This window comes from Pelophylax lessonae (genome assembly GCF_965119305.1).
Source record: "Pelophylax lessonae genome assembly, chromosome: 1".
Taxonomy (NCBI): Eukaryota; Metazoa; Chordata; class Amphibia; order Anura; family Ranidae; genus Pelophylax; species Pelophylax lessonae.
This window is the reverse complement of record NC_138768.1, coordinates 887,545,230-887,571,844: the sequence shown is the minus strand read 5'-3', so window position 1 is coordinate 887,571,844 and position 26,615 is coordinate 887,545,230. Positions and strand designations below refer to the sequence as shown.

At 46.4% G+C, this 26,615-nt stretch overlaps 1 protein-coding gene across 1 annotated transcript in view; it reads left to right on the top strand.

Annotated features, from left to right (window-relative positions):
• The window catches only part of LOC309550754 (uncharacterized protein), a gene marked incomplete at both ends in the record, with an annotated part of 221,992 nt that overhangs the window by 70,113 nt on the left and 125,264 nt on the right, over positions 1-26,615 (top strand). Inside the window, one exon of the mRNA XM_082251092.1 lies at positions 615-1,287. Within this exon, the coding sequence (XP_082107218.1) occupies positions 615-1,287 (673 nt within the window). The remainder of the gene's footprint in view (positions 1-614; positions 1,288-26,615) is intronic.

Here is a 26,615-nt window from a genome sequence, read left to right as displayed (position 1 = left end):
TGACTATATATGAAGGTTACGATCGCTGTGTCTATGACTGTACAAAGCGGGAATATTGTGTACCGAATGGAATGGACTTTTCTTTCTTTATAATAAAACTTTTTCTGATTTAAAAAGAAAAAAACACTCAGAAAAGATGAGTAGGGAAAAATGTCAGTGGCCTCCACCTGTAAAACCATTCCTGTTTTGGAGGTCGTCTCATTGTTGCCCATCTAGTGCACCTGTTGGTAACAACCCCCTCTGCTACTTGACTGACCTGATGAATATCCCAGGAGTTTCCCTGACTTGATGCTATACTCTGATTATAAAGTGTTGAGCAGTGTATATGAGTGTGGAAAACTCTTGGTAATTTTTCTTGTCTTCTGACAGACGGACTCTGTGGTGGGAATAGAAGGACATCGGAGGAAGATGTGACTACAGAAGATAATGACATGGCATCTTCTCCAGAAGTAAATCCCGTTCCTCATAATATACATGACAGACCTCACCATTGGAGGAGATCATTGGAATCTCCTGATACTTCACATAGTCCTCTAATATCTGACAGTGCCGACGGGTGCGGGAAACCATCTCATCTCAGGGAATCTTCTTTACACCATAAAGGGGTTCATACAGGAGAGAATTCATTGTCATGTTCAGAGTGCGGGAAATGTTTTAAACACAAAAGTAGCCTTCTTCGCCATCAGAGAATACACACAGGTGACCTTCCCTATTCATGTGCAGAGTGCGGGAAATGTTTCAATCGTAAAGAAATCTTTCTTAGCCATCAGAGAATACACACAGGTGAACGTCCCTATTCATGTGCAGAGTGCGGGAAATGTTTTAATCATAAAACACACCTTCTTAGCCATCAGAGAATACACACAGGTGAGCGTCCCTATTCATGTTCAGTGTGCGGGAAATGTTTTAATCATAAAACACACCTTCTTAGCCATCAGAGAACACACATGGATGAGGGTCCCTATTCATGTTCAGAGTGCGGGAAATGTTTTAATCATAGAAGTAGCCTTCTTATCCATCAGAGAATACACACAGGTGAGCGTCCCTATTCATGTTCAGAGTGCGGGAAATGTTTTCATGATAGAAGTAGCCTTCTTAGCCATCAGAGAATACACACAGGTGAGCGTCCCTATTCATGTTCAGAGTGCGGGAAATGTTTTAATCATAGTAGTATCCTTCTTCGCCATCAGAGAATACACACAGGTGAGCGTCCCTATTCATGTTCAGAGTGCGGGAAATGTTTTAATAATAGAAGTAGCCTTCTTAGACATCAGAGAATACACACAAGTGAGCCTCCCTATTCATGTTCAGAGTGCGGGAAATGTTTTAATAAAAGAAGTAGCCTTCTTAGCCATCAGAGAATACACACAGGTGAGCTTCCCTATTCATGTTCAGAGTGCGGGAAATGTTTCATTCAAAAAGGAAACCTTCTTAGACATCAAAGAATACACACAGATGAGCCTCCATGTTAATGTTCAGAGTGCGGGAATTGTTTTGCGAACAAATGTTTACTTGTTAGACACCAGAAAGTTCATACAGGCGAGCGTCTCTAATCTTGTGCAGAGTGCGGGAAACGTTTTACTAAGAGCACCTACTTACACACAGGTGGGCGCCCTTTTTAATGTTTTAAGTGCGGGAAATGTTTTCCAAAGAAACGTTTATTTCTTAGAAACCAGAAAGTTCATACGGGCGAGCGTCCTATTTCATGTTCAGAGTGCGGGAAATGTTTCACTCCTTATGTACGTTTCAAACAGCAAAAAATTCACACTTATATTGGAGGCTCCATTTTCATGTTCAGAGTGCGGGAAAGTTTAAAAATAAAGGAAATATAATGAAACATCAGAGTGCGCCCCCTACTGGTACTACGGGAAATGGACGCTGGATTGTAACGGGTGGAACTGTTTAGTCCATAAACAAATGTGAAACCACCACAGTCCACTCGGGGTTGGTTTACACCTGCATCGCCCTCTGACCCGCTGTGGGGTTGGCAGGAAATCATGACAATACATGAGCTTGATTTATTGAAGCAGCCGGCTTTTTATTGGTCCAACCAATGTATGATAATTAATGCATTTGACACATTTGTTAATTCTATTATAAAAGATTTAAGCTTTATTTTATTCATATCATTTACTGTGTGGTAATCGCTTATTCTGATCTTGTCCAATAAAAACTCTTCGTACAATATTCTGTGCCGAGTCTTCTTTTTTACCAATGATTAGATGATCGGTGATTGGAATGTGATCAGTTCATAGAGAGTCATCCATTGGGGTTTTATTAGTGAGATGGAGAGTGGAGAAGGCACCACATTGACAGCCATTGGAGGCCCTTTCTAAAGCCCTAACCTGTCTATGACATTCGTCTTCCAAACTCTATCTCACTGAGCTAAGGCCAGAAGAGTTCCAGGAGTTCTTCTCTGTCCACAGTTCCCAAACCAAAAGGAGACATCCAACACATCTTCAATCTTAAGGCCCTAAATGTCCTCAGCTGGGCCCAGGAGTTCTGCATGTAATCCACCAGGTCTCTCTTTATCAGAGAAACTTTTTTTTTGGTCACCCCACATACATGTACTGCGGCAGGGTGGCCATTGGGCGCAGAATCACGTACCTCTACATCATCTGCATTTTCAGGTCTGGGGCTTCAACGCATGCTGCTGGCACTCAGCTCCCGCTGGACACAGCGAGAGCCAATCAGCAGGTCCAGAGGACATGATGTCCAGTGGCACCCAGCAATCGTTCCCGAGAGAGGCAGAACACTGGTCTGTTAGTAGGGAAGATGGAGATCCTGTGTTTCTGCTAATGGAGGAAGGAGATACTGGCGCACAGAGATTATATATAGTCCAGCCAGTAATAAATATTAAAAATACCAATGATCAGGGTAGAGGGTATTCCATAAAATGCCACTGGTCTTTGGTTATGGGGGTACAATAAAGGAATGCATGGGACCACCTGCGGCTGCTGTCCTCAGAGTTGTGACTGGTTCTGTATAGACTAAGAGGAAAGGCTTGTAGAAGGAGCAAAATACTCTGCATGCGTAGCCTTGCTTCTCTTCTCATCTGGTACCTCCTATCCTTCCGGTGACGTCACTTCCGCTGTGTCTTCCACACCGGCTCCTCCAGGCTCCCAAGCCAGCCATCTCTCTGCTCAGCAGCTGGAATAGGTGATAGTGGTCCTGCAGGACGGTTCTAGGAGGATCCACATCCACAGACTCTGCCACCAGATAAGCACTTGTATATCTTACCTCTTTGGAGTGTTTTTAATCCTTTGCTTCCAAAACCCTTTAACCCCAAAACTACACTAGCTGGCACTTTCTGTAGGGTTGTCACCCATCCGGGATTCACCCAGACAGTTTGGGTTTTGAATCATGTGTTTGGTTTCAGGTCACCTGAATACCGGACACAATATTCAAAATGGACTGTGGCTCCCCAAGTAACCAAGTAGCACAACCCCTGAGTGCATAGATGTTCACACCGGCCCCACCCCCATACACAGACAGGAGAGGAGAAAGGGCTTCATCTACCCCTCCTCCTCCCACCCCTTCCTATCTGTCTGCCCACCCACACTCCAATCCCTGGCGTTCTGTGCCTCAGGAAAGGGATGTGTGGGCTGAACGTTTGAAGCTCAGCAACTGGCAGATACACAGTGGATGAAAGGCTTTGATGCCTGAGCCTCCATCCTCGGGTGAATGAGCTCACCATCCAATGTCTATGACTGATGTCTCCACCCACTCTCCCTTCTTTCTCCTGCCTCCAAGTGACTGAGTACCCTAAGGTAAGATTTAAGGGGTGCCATGAAGACACTGATGTAAGGGGGGCTTTCGGAACCCTAATTAAAGAGGGAACGCTGGGAACTCTGATGTAAGTGGGAGGTTTGGTGAGCAGAAACCCCCTTATATTAGAGTTCCCCTTTACATCAGAGTCTTCAGCGTTCCCCCTTAAAAATAAATGTTGCCGTGCGCGGCTAAAGTGTTCGGGTTTGGCTTAAAGAAAAGGTGGCAACCGTAGCTTCCTGTGTGTTTCTACTAAGCAGGAACACGGATCTCTGCCTTCCCACAGATAAAGCACCTCCCCCACTGTGAGTAAGCACTCCCTAGGAACATATTTAACCCTTTGATCGCCCCCTGATGTTAATCCCTTCCCTGCCAGTGTCATTAGTACAGTGACAGTGCATATTTCTTTTATATCTTTTTCACTGTATTGGTGTCACTGGTCCCCAAAAAAGTATCAGTTAGCGGTGCGATTTGTCCACCGCAATGTCACAGTCCCGCTATAAGTCGCTGATCACCGCCATTACTAGAAAAAATAAAAAAAATAACAATTCCATAAAAAATCCCACCGTTTGTAGACGCAATAACTTTCGCGCAAACCAATCACTATTTGCTTATTGGGATTTTTTTTACCAAAAATATGTAGCAGAATACATATTGGCCTAAACTGATGAAAACATTTTTTTTTTTTTTTTTTAGATGTTTATAGCAGAAAGTAAAAAATATTGTTTTTTTGGGTTTTTTTTTCCAAATCATCCGTCTTTTTTGTTTATAGCACAAAAGATGAAAACTGAAGAGGTGATCAAATACCACCAAAATAATCCTCTATTTGTGGGAAAAAAAAGACATCAATTTTATTTGGGTACAGCGTCGCACGACCGCACAATTGTCAGTTAATGTAACGCGGTGCCCCATCGTTGGTGCCAATGGGAGGAATTATGCCCCATCGTTGGTTCCAATGGGAGGAATTATGCCCCATTGTTGGTGCCAATGGAAGGAATTGTGCCCCATCACTGGTGTCATTGGGAGAAATTCTGCCCCATCATTGATGTCAGTGGGAGAAATCGTGCCTCAAGGGCCAGATAAAAGCAGGTGTAGCACCCTCCTAGGTAGGTGCTAGGTAAAACATATATGGCCCTGTCTGCTTATCAGGGGGGCCTGAATTCTCAGCTAGTCTGTCACATGTTTCCAGGTGTGTCTGTTGAGTCTGGGGAGTCTCCCCACTGTGTTCAATAAGGGATCTTGTTGGACGGTGGAGGAAACCTTGCTAATAGCACACTAGGGTTTATGACTGTCTCAGTGGGTGGAGTTTGCCGCAGTGCACCCTGGGATTTGGAAATAAATCCTGAGGGAGCATGTGACAGAGCGTCTTTTGGTGGGAGCATCAGTCCCAGGAGGAGGTGACGGCTGTCTCTCCTCCTGTCAGAGAGTGAAGGTGGTCCAGGCAGTCAGCCTAGGGCAGTGGTCCTCAACTCTGGTCCTCGGGGCCCACTAACAGGCCAGGTTTGCAAGATAAATAAATTACATCACAGGTGATCTCATTTGCTGCTCAGTGATTGCAGTATTCTAGTCTTCATCTCCCCAAGGTAATACTTAAAATCTGGCCTGTTAGTGGGCCCTGATGACCAGGGTTGAGGACCACTGGCCTAGGGGACCGGAGGTTGAGCTGCACTGCAGAGAGGGATCCAGAGTGTTGCTGACCGAGTGGAGCTGCTGGGCAGAGGCCTTCAGGAAAAACAGTATCTATCATGAGTACTTAAGATCTGCCCAGGGGTCTGCCTAAGAGAGGGGACCACTCCAGAAGGTCAAGGGGATCCAGGAGCCAGCTAACCAATAGTTGTGGGAGTAAATGGGGGTGCCAAGTGTCCAAACCCTGAAGATAGGGAAGTAAAGGGGTGCCAGTGTGGGCCCTGAAGCAGTCAGCAGTAAAGCAAAGGTGTACAAATAGCTACCTCAGGCAAGAGTACCTCAGGGAGCTAGAAAGGACTTCCTTAGTCAAAGGCAAAGTTACAGAGTCAATCCAGCGTTAACCGGCATTCGGCCAGTGTTAACCAGCGTCAAGTCAGTGTTAACAGGCATCCAGTCAGCGTTAACCAGCGCCAAGCAGCATTTTTTCAGAGTCCCCGCCAGATTGTGCATTGTTCAGTTGCAGGAGTATCCCACTCATCCCTTCTCCCATCCAAGTTCCTAAATAAATGTAAAAACCCAAAGATACTGAACTGGTTCTTGTCTCAGTGTTCACACTTGGAGAAACATGCTTAAATGTGCTGTTGTTGCTACCGTTGACCCAGGGTGACCCATATCCAGCACTGTGGCTGGGAATTGTGCTACACACGCAAAGGGAATCTGGCCCCGGGGCCACAGTTTGGAGATCACTGCTCTACATATCTCCATTTGCCCAGTTCCATCCCAGTCCCCAACAACACAACATCGTGTCATTGTGGGAAAATTCGGTCCGTTCTGTGGACAGTCCAGGTCACCTGGCACTGAAAACCAGGTTGTCCCTGACCTGTCCCTCTCCACCAATAAGAGAGAACATACCCAACCTTTATTATACGTTAGAGTTAGGATTAAAATAAAAATTTGGAATGTGATGCATCCTTCCATTATTTTCAACTCTTTTTCAAAATTCCGGGAGGCATTACGTTGAACATGAGTATATTTCTCAAACATTCGTTTATCCATTTCCCAGATCCAGTCTCCGAGGGTAGCAGGACTGGGTGAAACCCAAAGTGAGGCTTACGGGCTACAGTGAGGGAAAAAAGTATTTGATCCCCTGCTGATTTTATAAGTTTGCACACTGACAAAGAAATGATCAGTCTATAATTTTAATGGTCTGTTTATTTTAACAGTGAGAGACAGCATAACAACAAAAATATCCAGAAAAAAGCATTTTAAAAAAGTTATAAATTGATTTTAATTTTATTCAGTGAAATAAGTATTTGATCCCCTATGAATCAGAAAGATTTCTGGCTCCCAGGTGTTTTCTATACAGGTAATGAGCTGAGATTAGGAGCACTCTCTTAAAGGGAATGCTCCTAATCTCAGCTTGTTACCTGTATAAAAGACAGCTGTCCATAGAAGCAATCAGATTCCAATCTCTCCACCATGGCAAAAACCAAAGAAGTCCAAGAATGTCAGGGACAAGATTGTAGACCTACACAAGGCTGGGATGGACTACAAGACCATCGCCAATCAGCTTGGTGAGAGGATGACAACAGTTGGTGCGATTATTCACAAATAGAAGAAACCCAAAATAACTGTCAATCTCCCTCAGTCTAGGGCTCCATGAAAGATCTCACCTCGTGGAGTTTTAATGATCATGAGAATGTGAGCAATCAGCCCAGAACTACACAGGAGAAGCTTGCCAATGATCTCAAGGCTGCTGGGACCATAGTCACCAAGAAAACAATTGGTAACACACTACGCCGTGAAGGACTGAAATCCTGCAGCATCCGAAAGACCCCCCTGCTCAAGAAAGCACATGTACAGGCCCCAGTCTCCAGATCCTAATCCCATAGAAAATATGTGGAGGGAGCTGAAGGTTCAAGTTACCAAAGGTCAGCCTCGAAACCTTAATGACTTGGATAGAATCTGCAAAGAGGAGTGGGACAAAATCCCTGCTGAGATGTGTGCAAACCTGGTGGCCAACTACAAGAAACGTCTGAACTCTGGGATTGCCAACAAGGGTTTTGCCACCAAGTACCAAGTCATGTTTTCACTCGTTAAAATGCAAATCAATTGATAACTTTTTTGAAATGCGTTTTTCTGGATATTTTTGTTGTTATTCTGCCTTTCACTGGTAAAATAAATCGACCATTAAAATTATAGTCTGATCATTTTTTGTCAGTGGGCCAACGTACAAAGTCAGCAGGGAATAAAATACTTTTTTCCCTCACTGTAAAAAAAATGATCTCGCAATAGCCACTACCTGGTCATGATCCATTGTGGAGAATCTACATAACACAGAAGAAATAGAACGTGATCCAGAGTCAGCACAATATCATATACAGAATTTCGCTTATCTAACACTTCCTGCCAATACTTATATAATCAATGAGACTTTCTAAACGCTGTAGACATCAAGGATGGATACTTAAATGTTCCTGTTTTTCTGGCGCACCAGCAATTCTTCCCCTTTGCTGTGGGTCTTCAGCTTCTCTGGTTCATCTTCTCTTTTGCACTTTGAGTGTTCACCAATGGGAGGAATTGTGCCCCATTGTTGGTGTCAGTGGGAGGAATTGTGCCCCATTGTTGGTGTCAGTGGGAGGAATCATGCCCCATCGTTGGTGCCAATGGGAGAAATTTTGCCCCATCGTTTGTCAAATGGGAGGAATTCTGCCCCATCGTTGGTGACATTGGGAGGAATTCTGCCCCATCATTGGTGCCAATGGGAGAAATTGTGCCCTATCGTTGGTCCAATGGATGGAATTGTGCCCCATCATTGGTGTCAGTGGGAGTAATTGTGCCCCATCATTGATGTCAGTGAGAGGAATTGTGCCCCATTGTTGGTGTCAGTGGGAGGAAATGTGCACCCTTGGTTGGTGACATTAGGATGAATTCTACCCATCATTGATGTCAGTGGGAGGAATTATGATACCCAGTGGTGGGATTCAGCCGGTTTGCACCAGTTCCACAGAACCGGTTACTAAACATTTGGAAGTTCCCCAAACCGCCTTACTGTGACCATCTGTATCATCCGCTCTGGCTCTCTCTGCCTCTGTCCCTGCCTGTGGCTGCGGCGGTGCTCTCTCTCTGCAGGAAGGCGGCCGGAGTCCACACACTGCACTGGTTGCTAGGCTAGAGCCGCTTAGCGTCTAGCAACCAGTGACGTCACCCCCTTTCTCCTCCAGGCCGCCGCCTCCCAGTCCCCGCCTATTACAACTTGGCTCCAGCAAAGGGTGGACCCGGGGCGCAGAGCAGTGCGCCCCGAGCCCACCCATTATGTGACAATAGCGAATGAAAATTTGCTATATTCACACGGATCCTCCTCCTGGCTCGAGACCCGCTTCCTGATTGGCCGACAGGCAAACCCCATGCCATTGGCCGAGGAGGAGGCGGGAGGACTGAGGACTCGTGGAGACGCCGGGGGACTGAGGAGAAGCCGCCGCTACAGGTAAGTGCACTGGTCTGGGGGGGGGGGGCTTGGCACGCTGTTCACTCTGCATTGAAAGGGGGCACGCTGTTCACTCTGCATTGAAAGGGGGCATGCTGGTCTTTGCATTGAAAGGGGACACGCTGGTATCTGCATTGAAAGGGGGCACGCTGGTCTCTGCATTGAAGGGGGCATGCTGGTCTCTGCATTGAAGGGGGCATGCTGGTCTCTGCATTAAAAGGGGGCACGCTGGTCCCTGCAATGAAAGGGGGCACGCTGGTCTCTGCATTGAAAGGAGGCATGCTGGTCACTGCATTGAAGGGGGCAGGCTGGTCACTGCATTGAAGAGGGCATGCTGGTCACTGCATTGAAAGGGGGCACGCTGGTCACTGTTTTGAAAGGGGCATGCTGGTCACTGTGCATTGAAAGGGGGCACGCTGGTCACTGTGCATTGAAAGAGTGCATGCTGGTCACTGTGCATTTAAAGGGGGCATGCTGGTCACTGTGCATTGAAAGTCGGAACTGGTTACTAAAATTTTTGAATCCCACCACTGATTATGCCCCATTGTCTGTCTCAGTGGATGAAATAGTGCTCCAAGGGCCAGGTAAAATCAATTAAAGGGCCGCAGTTTGGAAACCACTGTTGTAGACAGCTCAATTTGCCCAATTCCACTACAGACCCTAAAAGCACAACATTGTGACATTGTGGGATAATTTAGTCCCTTCTTTGGACAGTCCAGGTCACCTAGCACTGAAAATCAGATTGTCCCTGAACTGGAGGCTCAGGAATCCTACTCAGAAGTAGGGAGTAGTCACTTTGAGTGTTCACCCAGATGCTGGCCCCAGGGCTAGCCTTGCTGTACTCCTAGGGCATTCCCATTGTGGGAAATCTGGAAGACCTCCATTTGCTCAGGTTCTGGCTGACAGCATAGCTAGAACTGTCCTGACATTGCCAAGGTTCAACTGGGTCCTGAACCTTCAGATCTCAGTACTGGAACCAACTCATGGCTTGTAATATCTGGGTCTCATCCGAAACACACCTCAGGCCAGATTTTTTGTTCCCCAAGAGAAATTTCAAACTCTCTTTTCCCAGGCTCAGACTCTTCAGTCCAAGGGTCACCCAATTTTTTTCTTCTGCATGAGAGTTCTGGAGCTCATAGTAGTGTTCTTCTAGACCAGGGGTGTCTCCAAAATTTCTAAACAAAAGAGTCAGTTTTATTCAAAATTCATGGGGGGCTGGACTGTGGCAATTGGGAGTAGATAGGGTCCCGTCAGTGGAAAAAAAACAATGCTCCATCTTTGGTTTTATTGGGAGGAATAGTGCCCCATCATTGGTGTTAGTGGGATTAATTGTGCCCCATAGTTTGTGTCAGTGGACCCCATTGTTGGTGTCCTCATTGTATATGTTGTGGTTTACCAGGGTTATGGCTGAAGCTATCATTGTATTGGTTTTTCCAGCTGGCGGCTGGCTTTCTCATGAAACCATTCCGAGCGGATCATGAGCTTTCCGAAGCAGTGGAAAGGGATGTTCCTCCCCCTCCTGCCGCTTGCCGGTGTTTTTTGGGCTTACCGTTTTTGCCTGGAAAACGATCCGATGGTGCGGCTGGCTGCTCTCATAGACGATCAAAAGGTAACCTGTGAAGGCTCTTTAAGCATCGCCTATGGATATTTTTAAGCACGTACTTTGTCCCAATTCCACGAGTGTGCGCAATTTTAACCACTTCCATACCTGGTCTATTCTGGCACTCCTCTCCTACATGTAAAAATCATAATTTATTGCTAGAAAATTACTTAGAACCTCCAAACATGATATATATTTTTTTGCAACAGAGACCCTAGGGAATAAAATAGTGGTCGTTGCAACTTATTATGTCACACGGTATTTGCGCAGCAATTTTCAAACACTTTTTTTTTTCCAAAAAAACTTTTCATCAATTAAAAAAAAAAAAGGAAACACAGAAGTTAGCCCAATTTTTTAATACAATGTAAAAGATGATGTTACGCCGAGGAAATAGATACCTAACATGTCACACTTTAAAATTGCGCCAAACTTCGGTACTTAAAAATCTCCATAGGTGACGCTTTAAACATTTTCACTAGTTACAAGTTTAGAGTTACAGAGGAGGTATTGGGCTAGAATTATTGCTCTATCCCTAACGTTCGCGGCGATACCTCACATGTGTGGTTTGAACTCCGTTTACATATGTGGGCGTGACGTACATATGCGTTCACTGCTGCGTGCAAGGAAGGGGACGGGGGCGCTTTATTTATTTATTTTTTTAATTGTTTATTTTATTAAATTTTTTCTATTCATTTCCTTTTTTACATTTTTCCGTTACATTTTTTTGATCACTTTTATCCCTAATAAAAGGAATGTAAACATCCCATGTAATAGGAATAGGGCATGACAGGTCCTCTTTATGGGGAGATCGGGGGTCTATTAGAGCTCCAAATCTCTCCTCTGGCCCCCCTGCAGTCGATCAGACTGAGATTGGTGGCCAGGTAAACAAAGGGGCAGAACCGGAAGTGGGGAATACTCGCCGCTCCTGGTCTCCAGGGTTACAGAGCGAGGGGAATGATGTCAGGTCCTATCTCTGTGTACAGGGCAGCCATCACCGCCGGCCACATCGCTCCTGACCTCCGCGATGGGACCGGAGAGCCCGGGAGAGGCGGTGGGAAGGGGGTGGAACCTCCTTCCATCACCCGCAGAAGTGATTGAGTGTCTAATTATCCACTCACATCACTTTTGCCTTGTACAGAATCGCCGACTGAACAAAATGATACCGGGATGATGCCTGTAGGTGCACCCACCACCCCGCTATTACCACTGAACCCCAAAGACGTATGGGTATGTCCATTTGGGGGAATGATTAAAGTCTATTTTTCCCCAAATAAATTGCGTTTGCAAAACCTCTGTGCAAATACCGTGTGACATAACAAATTGCAATGACCGCCATTTTTTTCTCTTTGGTCTCTGCTAAAATAAAAAAAATTGTATAATGTTTGGGGGTTCTAAGTAATTTTCTAGTAAGAAATACTGATACTGTTGGGAAGAAGATGAAGGGAGAACACCCTGAAGGCCAGTCCTGAAAAGTTACCTGTTAGAGCAAATAACCAAAACATCACCAAGAGAACTCAACTGTTTTGCTGCGAGGAACAAATACGCCTACAATCACCGTAAGTACGCTAAGTACAAAAATCCCAATATGGTAGGGTGACCAGACGTCCCTGGACAGACCCTGGAATGAGGACACTGTCCCTGGACCACGTGTGTCCCCGATTCTGTCCCCGGATTCAGGGGCGGTGTACCTATTGCTGACAGCCTAGCAGTACATTCAGCAGTGTGACCATCCATCCAGCACAGTGTCAGTGAGAGTGAGTGGAGCAGAGCTGTCAAATCGAAGCTCTGATGTCGGCTATGGGCGGGCTGAAATGTGGAGCTCCTCCTCCCTTCCATCCACAGCCAGTCAGCAGGCAGTATAACACTCCTCCCCCCGCCCCTCTCCAGCCCGCCACATTTGACTGGGAGCAGGGCTGAATGAGGGCACCAGAAGGGAGATGCAAGAAGGTATGACTACAATTAGAGCAAGCACTGTTACATGTAATGCTGGTCGGCTGCAGTGTCTTCCAGATATCTAGGTGTTCAGGCAGTGTGAGGTTACCAATCAGCCTCCTCTCCCCTCACTCCTTACCTTTTTTATCTCCCTAACCTGAGCTGCACATTGCCTGATACACTGATAAGAAGACCCTGCAGCAGCATTCTCCAAAACCAGGGACACATGGCCGTTACCCATTTCAGCTTCTGTTCAGCTATTTAGCCGGAGCTCTGTGTGCGCTGCATGGTTTTTTATGTTTTGTTGGAGGATTTTCTGCTGGTTCAGGCTAGAAGCTTCAGAGACCCATTAACTGTTTACTGTCCTCCGCTAATCTTCAGCAGTTAACTGTTTGTAAGACAATTTTTTATTTTGGAAATTGGATGTGCTGCTGTCTTCTGTCACTTGGTTGTACTTTCAAAGGAGGATTACTGACTTGATCTTGCAGAGCTGGTTTAAATAGAGCGGAGCAGCGCTGCGATACTATACACATTACACCGGGTTCAGCTGTAAACTCAGTCCCTGACCATCTCTTGAATCAATCATGTCTGCAATCTCTGACCATCTCCTGTTTCATGTCTGCAATCTCTGACCATCTCCTGTACCATGTCTGCAGTCTCTGACCATCTCCTGTACCATGTCTGCAGTCTCTGACCATCTCCTGTACCATGTCTTCAGTCTCTGACCATCTCCTGTACCATGTCAGCAATCTCTAACCATCTCCTGTACCATGTCTGCAGTCTCTGACCATCTCCTGCACTATGTCTGCAGTCTCTGACCATCTCCTGTAAAATGTCTGCAGTCTCTAACCATCTCCTGTAATAATGTGTCTACTGTCTCTATCGTGGTGAGGTGATGTGAGGTGTATATGTTTTATACAGGCTGGGTGTGAGTGACCTTACACAAACCCACCCACACACAGAAAATAATATTCACACATATACTGACAAAACAAACACACACAAAAATAATTACATGTATACTGTCATTACATACAAAGGTAAAAAAATAGGTAATAGCCCCTCCCTCTGCACATAGCATCCTCCTGAACCCAGCACGTGGCATCCTCCTGCATGTAAAATCCTCTTACACCCTGCACGTAGCACGAGCATACAGGGGTCACACTGACCAACAGCATACAGGGGGTACACTGACCACCAGCATACAGGGGCACACTGACCACTAGCATACAGGGGCACACTGACCAACAGCATACAGGGGGTACACTGACCACCAGCATACAGGGGGCACACTGACCACTAGCATACAGGGGCACACTGACCAACAGCATACAGGGGGTACACTGACCACCAGCATACAGGGGCACACTGACCACCAGCATACAGGGGGCACACTGACCACCAGCATACAGGGGGCACACTGACCACTAGCATACAGGGGGCACACTGACCACCAGCATACAGGGGGCACACTGACCACCAGCATACAGGGGGCACACTGACCACCAGCATACAGGGAGCACACTGACCACCAGCATACAGGGGTACACTGACCACCAGCATACAGGGAGCACACTGACCACCAGTATACAGGGGGCACACTGAGCACCAGCATACAGGGGGCACACTGACCACCAGCATACAGGGGTACACTGACCACCAGCATACAGGGAGCACACTGACCACCAGCATACAGGGGTACACTGACCACCAGCATACAGGGAGCACACTGACCACCAGCATACAGGGGTACACTGACCACCAGCATACAGGGAGCACACTGACCACCAGTATACAGGGGGCACACTGACCACCAGCATACAGGGGTACACTGACCACCAGCATACAGGGAGCACACTGACCACCAGCATACAGGGGTACACTGACCACCAGCATACAGGGAGCACACTGACCACCAGTATACAGGGGGTACACTGACCACCAGCATACAGGGGACATAACAAATCAAGTAAAACAACTACCATGCAACTAAAAAAATCTGAAAAGCAATAAGAGAATCTTGTTATCGGTTCCCTCATCTAACGTGCAACAATAAAAAACAAAAAATGCTGCACTGCCCTACACTTCATCTATAAAATTCTACAAATGGACTTATAATGGTAAAACCTATAAATGAATATCCTGTCCTGTATTACAATATAGTAGTGATGGTGTCACCCTCTCTGCAAAAGGTAATAAATATCGCAGAGCTGCAATGTGCAAATAGTGCTGACCCCCCTCCCCCATATATAATCATAATAAATAGTACAATTAATGTGCATATTTTACATTTTATTATGATTATATATCGGGGGTTTCACCACTATTTGCACATTGCAGCTCTGCAGTATTTCTTACCTTTTGCAGAGAGGGTGACACCATCACTCCTGCCGCATTAGATTTGAATTTAGCCACCCCATCCCCCCCCCCTCCAAGTTTTTCCTCTATCTTATCTTCCTAACATTTGATAGCCCTATCCCAAAAAATTCTAAAAAGTATCTTTATCTTTTTATTTTTTCTATCTCATGGACGAAATGTGAGAAATAACATATATATCATACAATCATTCCATAAACACATCCCACATACACTGCATAGATCATTTCAATGAAATATGCTTATAAAATAGTTTAACATTTGCCAAAAAAAACAAATATGTCCCCGGATTTCATTTTAAAAATCTGGTCACCTTACAATATGGTCCACAAGTTGGTGACCTGACTTCTCCCAGATGGAATGCACAGACAGGAAGTGATATGAGGTACAGACAGGAAGAGATGTAAAATACTGACAGGAAGAAATGTAAGATACTGACAGGAAGTGATGTAGGTCCACAGAGGAAGTGATGTCAGATATAAATATGAATTTCAGAGGTGAGTAGGGAGGAAGTAGAGAGGAGACGTAGCTGGAAGTGGCAGCATAGGAGGTAATTAGATATAATTTTCTATATATAATCTTTAATTACATAAAGAAAATGTTCTCCTTTCGTTTTTATGCTGGGGGACCAGAAACAGAGGAACACAAAACACTGAGAATCAGATTTCAGTCCCCCGGTGAAATCACATAAGTAGGATGAGCAACAAAACTTCCTCCAGCTCTCCTGTAGCGCCCTCACCAGGCAGAGCTGAGGTACTCATAATCTATCTGGGTAAGAGGCAGAGCTCGGGGTGACCCCGACACTCACCTCTGGAAAAATTCAGCAGCTTTCCTCCCTCGTCACTACTAACATTAATTCCGTCCTCTGCCCCAACACCAACTGGGCCCCCACTCCTCACCCCCCCCCCCATCTAACACTGCTGTCCACCATTCCTCACTCCCCCCCCCCCCCCATCTATCACCCCTGTTCCCTACTTCTCATTCCTCATCCAAAACTGTTGTTCCCCTCTCCTCACCCCCCATCCCACACTGCTCACCTATATTTCGCAACCCCCACTGACACTGTTGTCCCCCACTCCTCATTCCCTTATTTAACATTGCAGATCTCCACTCCTCACACCCCTTATTTGACGCTTCTGTCCCCCACTCTTCACCCAGACCTAATGCTGCCACTTTTCTTTCTCTCGCTTCTCTCATGACATCACTCTTATCTCTATTAATAAAGAACAGACCTGATCGGAGAGGTGAGGAGGATTCTGGGAGGTCACATGACATCACTCTTATTTCTATTAGTAAAACACAGACCTGACCAGAGAGGTGCGGAGGATTCTCAGAAGATTCTTAGAAGGACACAAGGATCTCTACAAGGACGTCATGATGGAGAATCAGCCACCCCTCACATCCCTGGGTAAGTGGAGACTTTATTGTAAAGAAGAGAGCAGTATGGAGGCTCCACCTAGATCCCCCATCATCTGATAAACACATAGAAACAATATATTCAGTCAGTGTGTGTGTTTCCTACAGATGGATCCAGTAATGGGAACCCACCAGAGAGAATTCCCTGTCCTCTGTATTCCCGGGATTCCACACAGGAAGGTCACACCTTCCCCCACCATCATCAGGTAGTTTAAGATGGAAGTCGAGATCATAAAAGTGATCTGTTCTGTATTAAAATATATTCCACTTTTCGGTATAAGGTTATTTGTGCTCACCATTCCCTTCTATTTTGTTTGTTTAGAATGAAAACCTGATAGATATAAAAGATGAGGTTAAAGAGGAAGAAGAGACGTATGTGAGGGGTGATCAGCATTTCAGGAAAGAGGTTGGGATGATGGACAAAGTTAAAGAGGAGGAATCTTCTCTAGACATCAGCACAGGTGAGTGATGGCCACTAAATACAAAAACTGTTTGGTTATATGGATTGATGTTTGAGGATCAGTAGATCCACTTCTACAAAGACATCATAATGGAGAATCAGCCGCCCCTCACATCACTGGGTAAGAGGAGACTTTATTGTAAAGGAGAGAGCAGTACAGGGGCTTCACCTAGATCCCCCATCATCTGATAAACACATAGAAACAATGTATTCAGTGAGTGTGTGTGTTTCCTACAGATGGATCCAGTAATGAGAACCCACCAGAAAGATGTTCCTTTCCTCTATATTCCCGGGATTCCACACAGGAAGGTCACACCATCCCTCACCATCATCAGGTAGGTTAAGATGGAAGTAGAGATCGTAAAAGTCATCTGACTGTATGAAAATATATTCCACTTTTAGGTATAAGGTTATTTGTGCTCACATTTTAAAGAAACCATTCCCTGCTATTTTGTTTGTTTAGAATGAAAATCTGATAGATATAAAAGATGAGGTTAAAGAGGAAGAAGAGACGTATGTGAGGGGTGATCAGCAGTTCAGGGAAGAGGTTGGGATGATGGACAAAGTTAAAGAGGAGGAATCTTCTCCAGACATCAGCACAGGTGAGTGATGGCCACTAAATACAAAAACTGTTTGGGTATAGGGATTGATGTTTGAGGATCTGTAGATCCACTTCTACAAAGACTTCATGATGGAGAATCAGCCGCCCCTCACATCACCGGGTAAGAGGAGACTTTATTGTAAAGGAGAGAGCAGTACGGAGGCTCCACCTAGATCCCCCATCATCTGATAAACATATAGAAACAATGTATTCAGTCAGTGTGTGTGTTTCCTACAGATGGATCCAGTAATGAGAACCCACCAGAGAGAATTCCCTGTCCTCTGTATTCCCGGGATTCCACACAGGTCAACATTAAAGAAGAGATAAAAGAGGAGGATGATGAGAATTTTGTAATGGAGGAGGCAGAGTTTCCAAAAGGTCACAGAAAGCAGTACCAGGACACCATGGTGGAGTCATCCATTTACAGAAATCCACCAGAGAGATGTCCCCGTCCTCCGTATTCCTGGGATTTCACACAGGAAGATCACACCATCCCCCACCATCATCAGGTAGATGAGAATGTAGGAAAATGATCCCAAGCCATAAGAGATATCATTCTTCTATTATTATTATTTTGTGTATTTAATATTATTTCTGCCATTTTGTTGGTTTAGGATGAAGATCTGATAAATGTACAAATTGAGGTTATAAAGGAAAAGACTTATGTGAGGGGTGATCAGCATTTTACAGAGGAGGTTGGGATGATGGACGCAGTTAAAGAGGAAGAAACTTCTCCAGATATCAGCTCGGGTAATTATGCAAAAATGGGTTAAAGCTTACTTAGTGATGTTTGGGTGGGTGGTATCATTGATCTGGTTAGTTGTCATAGTTTGGTGTTGTGATTGCACCCAGAAAAACATCATACTGAATATCTATACTGGTATGGACTGGGTAATGTGTTAGAATCTATGCTGGTATGGACCAGATAATATGTCAGGATCTATACTGGTATGGACTGGGAAATGTGTTAGGATCTATACTGGTATGGACTGAGTAAAGCGTCAAGATCTATAATGGTTTGGACTGGGTAATGTGTTAGGATCTATACTGGTATGTGTAATGGTATCGTACACTGGGTATCCCAAAAGCTGTCGCAAGCAACCATTTTGTCACCACGGGCATCATTGTTGTCCAGTAACACAGTCTAGCAAGCAAAGGTGTACTCAGAGATATTTTCCTCCCCCCCTCTCTCTCCTCCAGCTAATTAACTCCCTGGGCCACTTAACATTAGTATGCAAGCTTCAAAAGAGCTGCTATCTCAGCAGATAGGACGCTTGGCAGATGGTAGGACAGGACAGGCCAGGTCGTTAAGCCATAAACAAGCAAGCCATTAAGACTGACCAGGCTGGGTCGTAAATACCACACTGCCAAGCTGGCCAGTAGAACTGTAATACATTCACACACAAATTCATAATTGTAAACACAGCCAAGATAGGTCTCTAGAAAGTATATATTTGGATTAGAAATAAAATACCGATCAAATTAAGATCATACATGAACACGTTCGCTCCTATGGAAGACAAGCTAGCTGTCAGATGCCTTACGGGTCAGAGGTTATTAGGAGATAACCTGTGTTTGGTGTCTATGAAAATAGAATTCAATGCTGCACAAGAATATATCAGTTTCAAGAAGGCGACTGGTAGACATTGGAAGATATGAATTCTGTTATAAATCTGTATATACGGGAGGTTACTTGATATTGTCTAAACTGTAGGGCCGCCCATGGCCACTGTGTTTATTGGTCAAGGACCTCTGGTTACACCCCCTGCGGTCTCAGAGAAAAGGGAGAGAAGCAGATCAGTTCTCATTTTAACATCAAAGAAGTAACACCGAAGAAGGAACATCTCTATATTACTTTGAGGACCGATCACACATGCTCAGCTTTTGAAACTCTGATAATACACGGACGTGAACTGTAAACACCAAAGAAGGAACATCTCTATATTACTTTGAGGACCGATCACACATGCTCAGCTTTTGAAACTCTGATAATACACGGACGTGTATTCTTTTTTCTATTTCTTTATCTTATTTTTCTAAATTGCTGAATTGTGTCTCTATTTCTTTGTAACCCATTTTTCTGTAAATATTTTTATTTGCACCAATTTAAACCTTTTTTATAATTAAACCTTATTTTGAAAAGTGTTAATTTTGTCTCTAAGCTCTTAACGCAAGCTAACAATGAACCTGTCTCTTGAAGAGTGCTACTGTGTAGAATAAATCCTCTGGACACTGCTGTCTGCGGTGACAGCGCGTGTTACAGATCATTATTCTAAAGTCATAATTGGTATTTCTAAAATTACGAGCGTCCGCTGGGCTCAAACGTAGCGGTGGTGGCAGAGAAAGGGTTAATTGTTTAATTAGCCCGGTGACAATCGCTCTCAGCCTGCTGGCATCTAGATTGTGGTCCCGCAAGCTGGAAAAATCTTTGTGCCAGGCGCAGCTGAGAGTGGCATTGTTACGCAAGTGACGGCAGGGTGTGAGATTGCCTGGTCCTTGGTCACGAGTTGGATGAGAAGCCCAGGGGTCTGATACCCGCCACCGTCACATATTGGCTGGCAGCGTACGTGGGATAGTCTTGCATTAAGAGAATTCAGTGCACTGTTAGGAATTAGCTCTGCACTGAAGGATTGTAACGGTTGTGGAAAGCAGTCCATAAGAGACAAGCTGGTGCATATTTTTTTTTTGTTGTTTTTTAAAAAGAAACATACAGCAACCTTTACTTTCTACAGCTCTTTTCTATCTTTGCTTTCTGTTCTATCTTTTCTGCTTGCAAACATGCCTGGTTTTTCTGAATATAAAAAAATTAGCAAAAATGATCTGAGTACAGAGTGCACATCGAGAGGACTTGACGTCAGTGGCAAAAGTTGTTAAGGAATGATTCATGCCCTGCGGGAGCATGATATCCAGGCAGCCAAACTCTGGCGGAACCAGAGGAAGAAGCTTCCGTTTCCTCAGAGCCCAGTGATTCAGGAACGGCCGCGCAGGATGGGCCAGCAGAGACTGACACTGGAGTATCACTGGAAGTCAATCCCCAGCCACAGCATGAGCAGACCAGCCCCCGCTTGCCTGCGACCAGCATAGACTCTCCTCAAATGCAGGAAACACTACAACATATCAAGACGGTGGATCCTATGGCGTACCTGCAGTTTCTGGAACGCCAGGCTGAGAGAGAGGCTAGGGAACGCCAGGCTGAGAGAGAGGCTAGGGAACGCCAGGCTGAGAGAGAGGATGCACAGAGGGAGGCTAATCGTCTGCACGAACGGAAGATGGCTAAGCTCCAGCCACAGTGACAGACTCAGAACCTCGGATCCCTAGAGCACAGGGACACCGCTCTGCTTGTGAGCCAGGCAGCCAAATTTCCAAGTATGGAAAAGGACAGTGACATGGAAAAGGACAGTGACATTGATGTGTATCTACTGTCCTTTGAAAAGACTTGCCGTCAGTAACCGGCTGCCCCAAGCACAGTGGGCCCGGTACCTGACGCCAGGGCTGTGAGGCAAGGCCCTGGACGCTTACGTCGAATTGCCAACAGCACAGGATGGTGATTATGAGGCCATAAAGGCTGCAATCATCCAAAAGTACTAGCTGACCCCGGAAGTGTACCGGAAGCAATTTAGGTCCCTGCAAAAGGGGCCTGGGGACTCATATATGGATGTGGTAAGCCGCTTATGCACCACATTCCAGCAGTGGACTAAAGGCTTGAACGCCATTTCTTTTGAGTCCCTGGAGGATCTCATGATTGGAGATCAACTCTTGCACATCTGTCCTACAGACGTCAGACAGTTTGTGTTGGAACGGAAGCCAACCTCTGCCCAAGAAGCAGCAGAACTGGCAGATACCTACATCCACACTCGGGTATCTGACCATCGCAAGGCTCCTCAGAATGGCTGGAAAGGAGGGAAATTGCACATGGCAATACCTCCTGCACCTATGAGTCAAGTTCCCCAGCAACCAGCACCTGCAGTCTCTGGTGTCACCTCAACTGCAATTGACACCCACAGATGCTACACTTGTGGGAAAGCGGGACATCTCAGGACGCAGTGCCCTGAGCAGAAGCAGATGACATCACCTGGTCAGCCGGCCAGCAACTCTTCCTCTGTGCTGTTTGTCTGCAGGAAAACCCAGGTGACCGCCGCCAACTTGCAGCCAGTCACCATGGGCAACCGGACTGTAACTGGTTTCCGGGACACAGGAGCTGAAGTCACATTGGTCAGACCAGAAGTGATAAGAAGAAGATTCATCCCTGGAATGTTTTTTACCTTCACCGGGGGGACCCGCTCACAAGTACCCCGTGCCTGTGTTTTCATTGATTGGGGTGCTGGAAGTGGGATGAGGGAGGTGGGAGTCCCTGAGGAAATCCCCACAGCTGTTTTGTTGGGTGCCGATTTAGGTACCCTTGTTTCTTACTACACCCCTGCTAAGAGCACCCTTGATGCCTCCATGGAACTCTCTGTATTTAACAAGGTACTGTGTGCAGATGTTGGGTTAATGTCTGGGCAACCTATGGATGGACAGAGGGAGGGGGAGGGGAAGGGTAGCGTTGAATTACCAGGTCTTCCATCTTTTGAAGAATTAAAGAAGAGCCCCTTGCCTGTGAAGTTACCAGGGGTATGCTTTAATAATGCTGATAATGATGATGAAAATTATTATGCTAATGATGGTGAAAATGATGATGCTAATGATGATAATGCTAATGATGTTTTGCCAATGTTGATGGTCCCTCGCAGAGCTGAAAAGGCAGCGGAGATGCAGGCCCTGGTCGCAGAACAGAAGGAGGAGGTCTCTGTGCCTTCTCCCTGTTCTGACCCAGTGAACTCCACCTCTGTTAAGCCTCAGCAGCTGTCTTTGTTTACCACAGGACAGCTGGCTGGGACTTGTTCCGCCTGTAAGCCAGCACTGCAGATCGACCAGGCTCTCAAACAACTCAGGAGTGGAGCTGATTGGCCCCCTGCTGAGAAGAGTACACAACAGCTTGACTGGGACAGTGAATAGATAGGTGTGGCAGGCCAACAGACAGGAGGCCTGGAGACTGAAGGGGTTAACCAGCTGCTCATTGTGTCCAGTCAACCTCACAGACATGTATTGAAGGTGTCACTTGAACTGTTTTGTAAGGATCCCTGTGAGATCAGGAGGGCCTGGCCTGGGGTAACACACTATGGTCTGTGGCCTAACCTGATTCTTACACTGCAACCTAGCCCAGCACATGCCAGGGGCAAAGGTAGTACCCCTGAACTGGGAAAGACAGGTATCCTGTTAGCGGTAGCTGACACTCAGGGAGTGGGTTTAGGCCTTCAGCTGAAACCACCCTTCTCCCTCCAGGTATCTATGCTGCTGGCAGTGCTTACAGCATGCCGCGTCAGAGATATTGGAGACCCTGGGAGGGCACACCCTGACATCCACGAGGTGGACGCCTGGGTGTCTGCTCCCCCCATACCTGCGACCTCTCCTGTCTCACAGGAGGCGCAGGCCAATGGAGAACAGGAGACCGAGAGAAGGCTTTGGGGAGCCTTTAGCAGGCTGAATGCCAGCCCTGCAATTGTGGCCTACCCCGTGCGCCGGAACCATGAGGTGTCAAAGCAGCTGGCTGGCGCCTGCTGTCTAACCACCTTGAACCTGAGCAGGGGGTGTGGAGCAAACCCTCTAACCCGGAAGGCTCAGGACAAGCAAGCCTTCACCACCCCATGTGGCTTGACTGCATCTAAGACAATGCTAGATGGGGTTAAAAACACATCAGACACCTCCCTACGGGTCACGTGTGATCTACAGGGAGAGGTAGAACCTTGTGCAGTGGCCTGCATTAGGGGCCTGGTAGTGTTTGGCCCTGTCTGGGTGGAACACCCAGGGCTCCTGTCAGCAGTCCCAAACAACCTGGCAAGGCCTAGTTGGACAGTTCTGATCAGTAACTGTCAGATGGACATGTCAGCGGTTTGGTACTGGGAACAGCAGGGAGGAGTAGGCACCCAGAGATCTGGAACTGAGGATACCAGGACCTGGCCTACTCCTCAAACCCAAACATTGGTTACGTCATTCCTGGGTACAGCTGACCACCGGAGGATGCTGGGATGTGACTATAGTGGCTCAGCTGAACCTGTGACTACAAACCCAACGGTACCCTGGTTAAACTGGCATCCTTGACGCCAGTGTGCCAAAAGGACCGTCCGGCCCTGACGGAGGTACTGGCCCGTGCACCTGGGACATGGGGCCCAGAATTTAAACGTCCAGTCCCGGCACCACCCTATGCCATTACCTTTGGGCTAGATGCAGCCCTAGGCCAGAGGGATGCGAAAGGAGAGGAAAATCTCATCCTCTATCTGAGCCGGAAGCTGCTCCCCAGGGAAGTAGCATATGCCATCCAGCATAAGAAAGGCAGCCCCTTTGTCGCGACAAGCCGAGCCGCAGGAGACGGTTGCGTCAGGAGGGAATTTGCGTACCCCTCCTATGCACCCACAAAAGTGGAGGTGTAATGGTATCGTATACTGGGTATACTAAAAGCTGTCGCAAGCAACCATTTTGTCACCACGGGCATCCATGTTGTTCAGTAACACAGTCTAGCAAGCAAAGGTGTACTCAGAGATATTTTCCTCCCCCTCCTCTCTCTCCTCCAGCTAATTAACTCCCTGGGTCACTTAACATTAGTATGCAAGCTTCAAAAGAGCTGTTATCTTAGCAGACAGGACGCCTGGCAGATGGTCAGACAGGACAGGCCAGGTCGTAAAGCCATAAACGAGCAAGCCATTAAGACTGACCATGCTGGGTCAGAAATACCACACTGCCCAGCTGGCCATTAGAACTGTAATACATTCACACATAATTGTAAACACAGCCAAGATATGTCTCTAGAAAGTATATATTTGGATGAGAAATAAAATACTTATCGAATTAAGATCATACATGATCACGTTCGCTCCTATGGAAGACAAGCTAGCTGTCAGATGCCTTACGGGTCAGAGGTTATTAGGCAATAACCTATGTTTGGTGTCTATGAAAATAGAATTCAATACTGCACAAGAATATATCAGTTTCAAGAAGGCAACTAGTAGACATTGGAAGATATGAATTATGATATAAATCTGTCTATACGGGAGGTTCCTTGATATTGTCTAAACTGTAGGGCCACCCATGGCCACTGTGTTTATTGGTCAAGGACCTCTGGTTACAGACTGGTTACTGAGAAGCAGATCAGTTCTCAGTTCTCATTTTAACATCAAAGAAGTAACATCTCTATATCACTTTGAGAACCGATCACACATGCTCAGCTTTTGAAACTCAGCTTTTGTATACAAGGACGTGGACTGCAAGTATTCTTATTTCTAATTCTTTATCTTATTTTTCTAAATTGCTGAATTGTGTCTCTATTTCTTTGTAACCCATTTTTCTATAAATATTTTTTATTTGCACCAATTTAAACCTTTTTATAATTAAACCTTATTTTGAAAAGTGTTAATTTTGTCTCTAAGCTCTTAACGCAAGCTAACAATGAACCTGTCTCTTGAAGAGTGCTACTGTGTAGAATAAATCCTCTGGACACTCCTGTCTGCGGTGACAGCGCGTGTTACAGATGATTATTCTAAAGTCATAATTGGTATTTCTAAAATTACGAGCGTTCACTGGGCTCAAACGTAGCAGTGGTGGCAGAGAAAGAGTTAATTGTTTAATTAGCCCGGTGACAATCGCTCTCAGCCTGCTGGCATCTAGATTGTGGTCCCGCAAGCTGGAAAAATCTTTGTGCCAGGCGCAGCTGAGAGTGGCATTGTTATGCAAGTGACTGCAGGGTGTGAGATTGCCTAGTCCTTGGTCACGAGTGTGATGAGAAGGCCAGGGGTCTGATACCCGCCACCGTCACAGTGTGGACTGGGTAATGTGTTAGGATCTATACTGGTATGGACAGGGTAATGTGTTAGGATCTATACTGGTATGGACTGGGTAATGTGTTAGGATCTATACTGGGATGGACTGGGTAATGTGTTAGGATCTATGCTGGTATGGACCAGATAATATGTCAGGATCTATACTGGTATGGACTAGGAAATGTGTTAGGAAGGAAAGGATGCTACATAGTTTGATGGAAATTAAAATTATCAGCCTACAGAGGGCTGATTTCGAAGACAGCCCGGAAATCAAAGTGAAAAATGATGCAGCAGGCGAGTCCGTTTTCGTGAAATGTCATTGCAGCAACTCAGAATGTTCCTCAGTAGTTTGTATGTCCCCCACGTGCTTGTATGCATGCCTGACAACACCGGTGCATTCTAATGAGACGACGGATGGTGTCCTGGGGTATATCCTCCCAAATATGGACCAGGGCATCACTGAGCTCCTGAGCAGACTGAGGTGCAACCTGGTGACATCGGATGGACTGAAACAGAATGTCCCAAAGTGGTTCTATTGGATTCAGGTCAGGCGAGCGTGGGGGCCATTCAATGGTATCAATTTGTTCATCCTCTAGGAACTGGCTGCATACTCTCACCACATAAGGCCGGGCATTGTTGTCCACCAGGAGGAACCCAGGACCCACTGCACCAGCATATAGTCTGACAATGGGTCCAAGGATTTCATCCCAATAAATAATGGCAGTCAGGGTGTCATTGTCTAGCTCAAGAATGGGCAAACTACGGCCCGGCAGACCTTTTATTCCGGCCCGCGGAGCGCACAGTGTTCCCCAACCCCCGGGCCGTGGACCGGTACCGTGGATCAAACGGTACCGGCCCGCCCGAGGAACTTCAGCAGTGGCGGCCGGGGCGCACAGAGCAGTATGCCCCGAGCCTGCCCATTGTGTGACAATAGCGAATGAAAATTCGCTATTGTCACACGGATCCTCCTCCTTGCCAATCAGGAAGTGGGTCCTCCCGCTTCCTAAATGGCCGAAAGGCAAACCCCCATCCCATTGGCCAAGGAGGAGGCGGGAGGACTCGAGGAGACATCGGGGGACTGAAGAGAAGCGCTGCCTGAGGTAAGTGCACTGGTCTCGCAGAGGGGAGCCCTGGCATATCTGCATTGAAAGGGGGCACACTGGCATATCTGCATTTAAAGGGGGCCCTGGCATATCTGCATTGAAAGGGGGCCCCCTGGCATATCTGCATTGAAAGGTGGCACTCTGGCAAAACTGCAAAGAAAGGGGCCCTGGCATATCTGCATTGAAAGGTGGCACGCTGGCATATCTGCATTGAAAGGGGGCCCTAGCATATCTGCATTGAAAGGGGGCTCGCTGGCATATCTGCATTGAAAGGGAGCCCGCTGGCATATCTGCATTGAAAGGGGGCTCTGGCATATCTGCATTGAAAGGGAGCCCTGGCATATCTGCATTGAAAGGGGGCATGCTGGCATATCTGCATTGAAAGGGGGCCCTGGC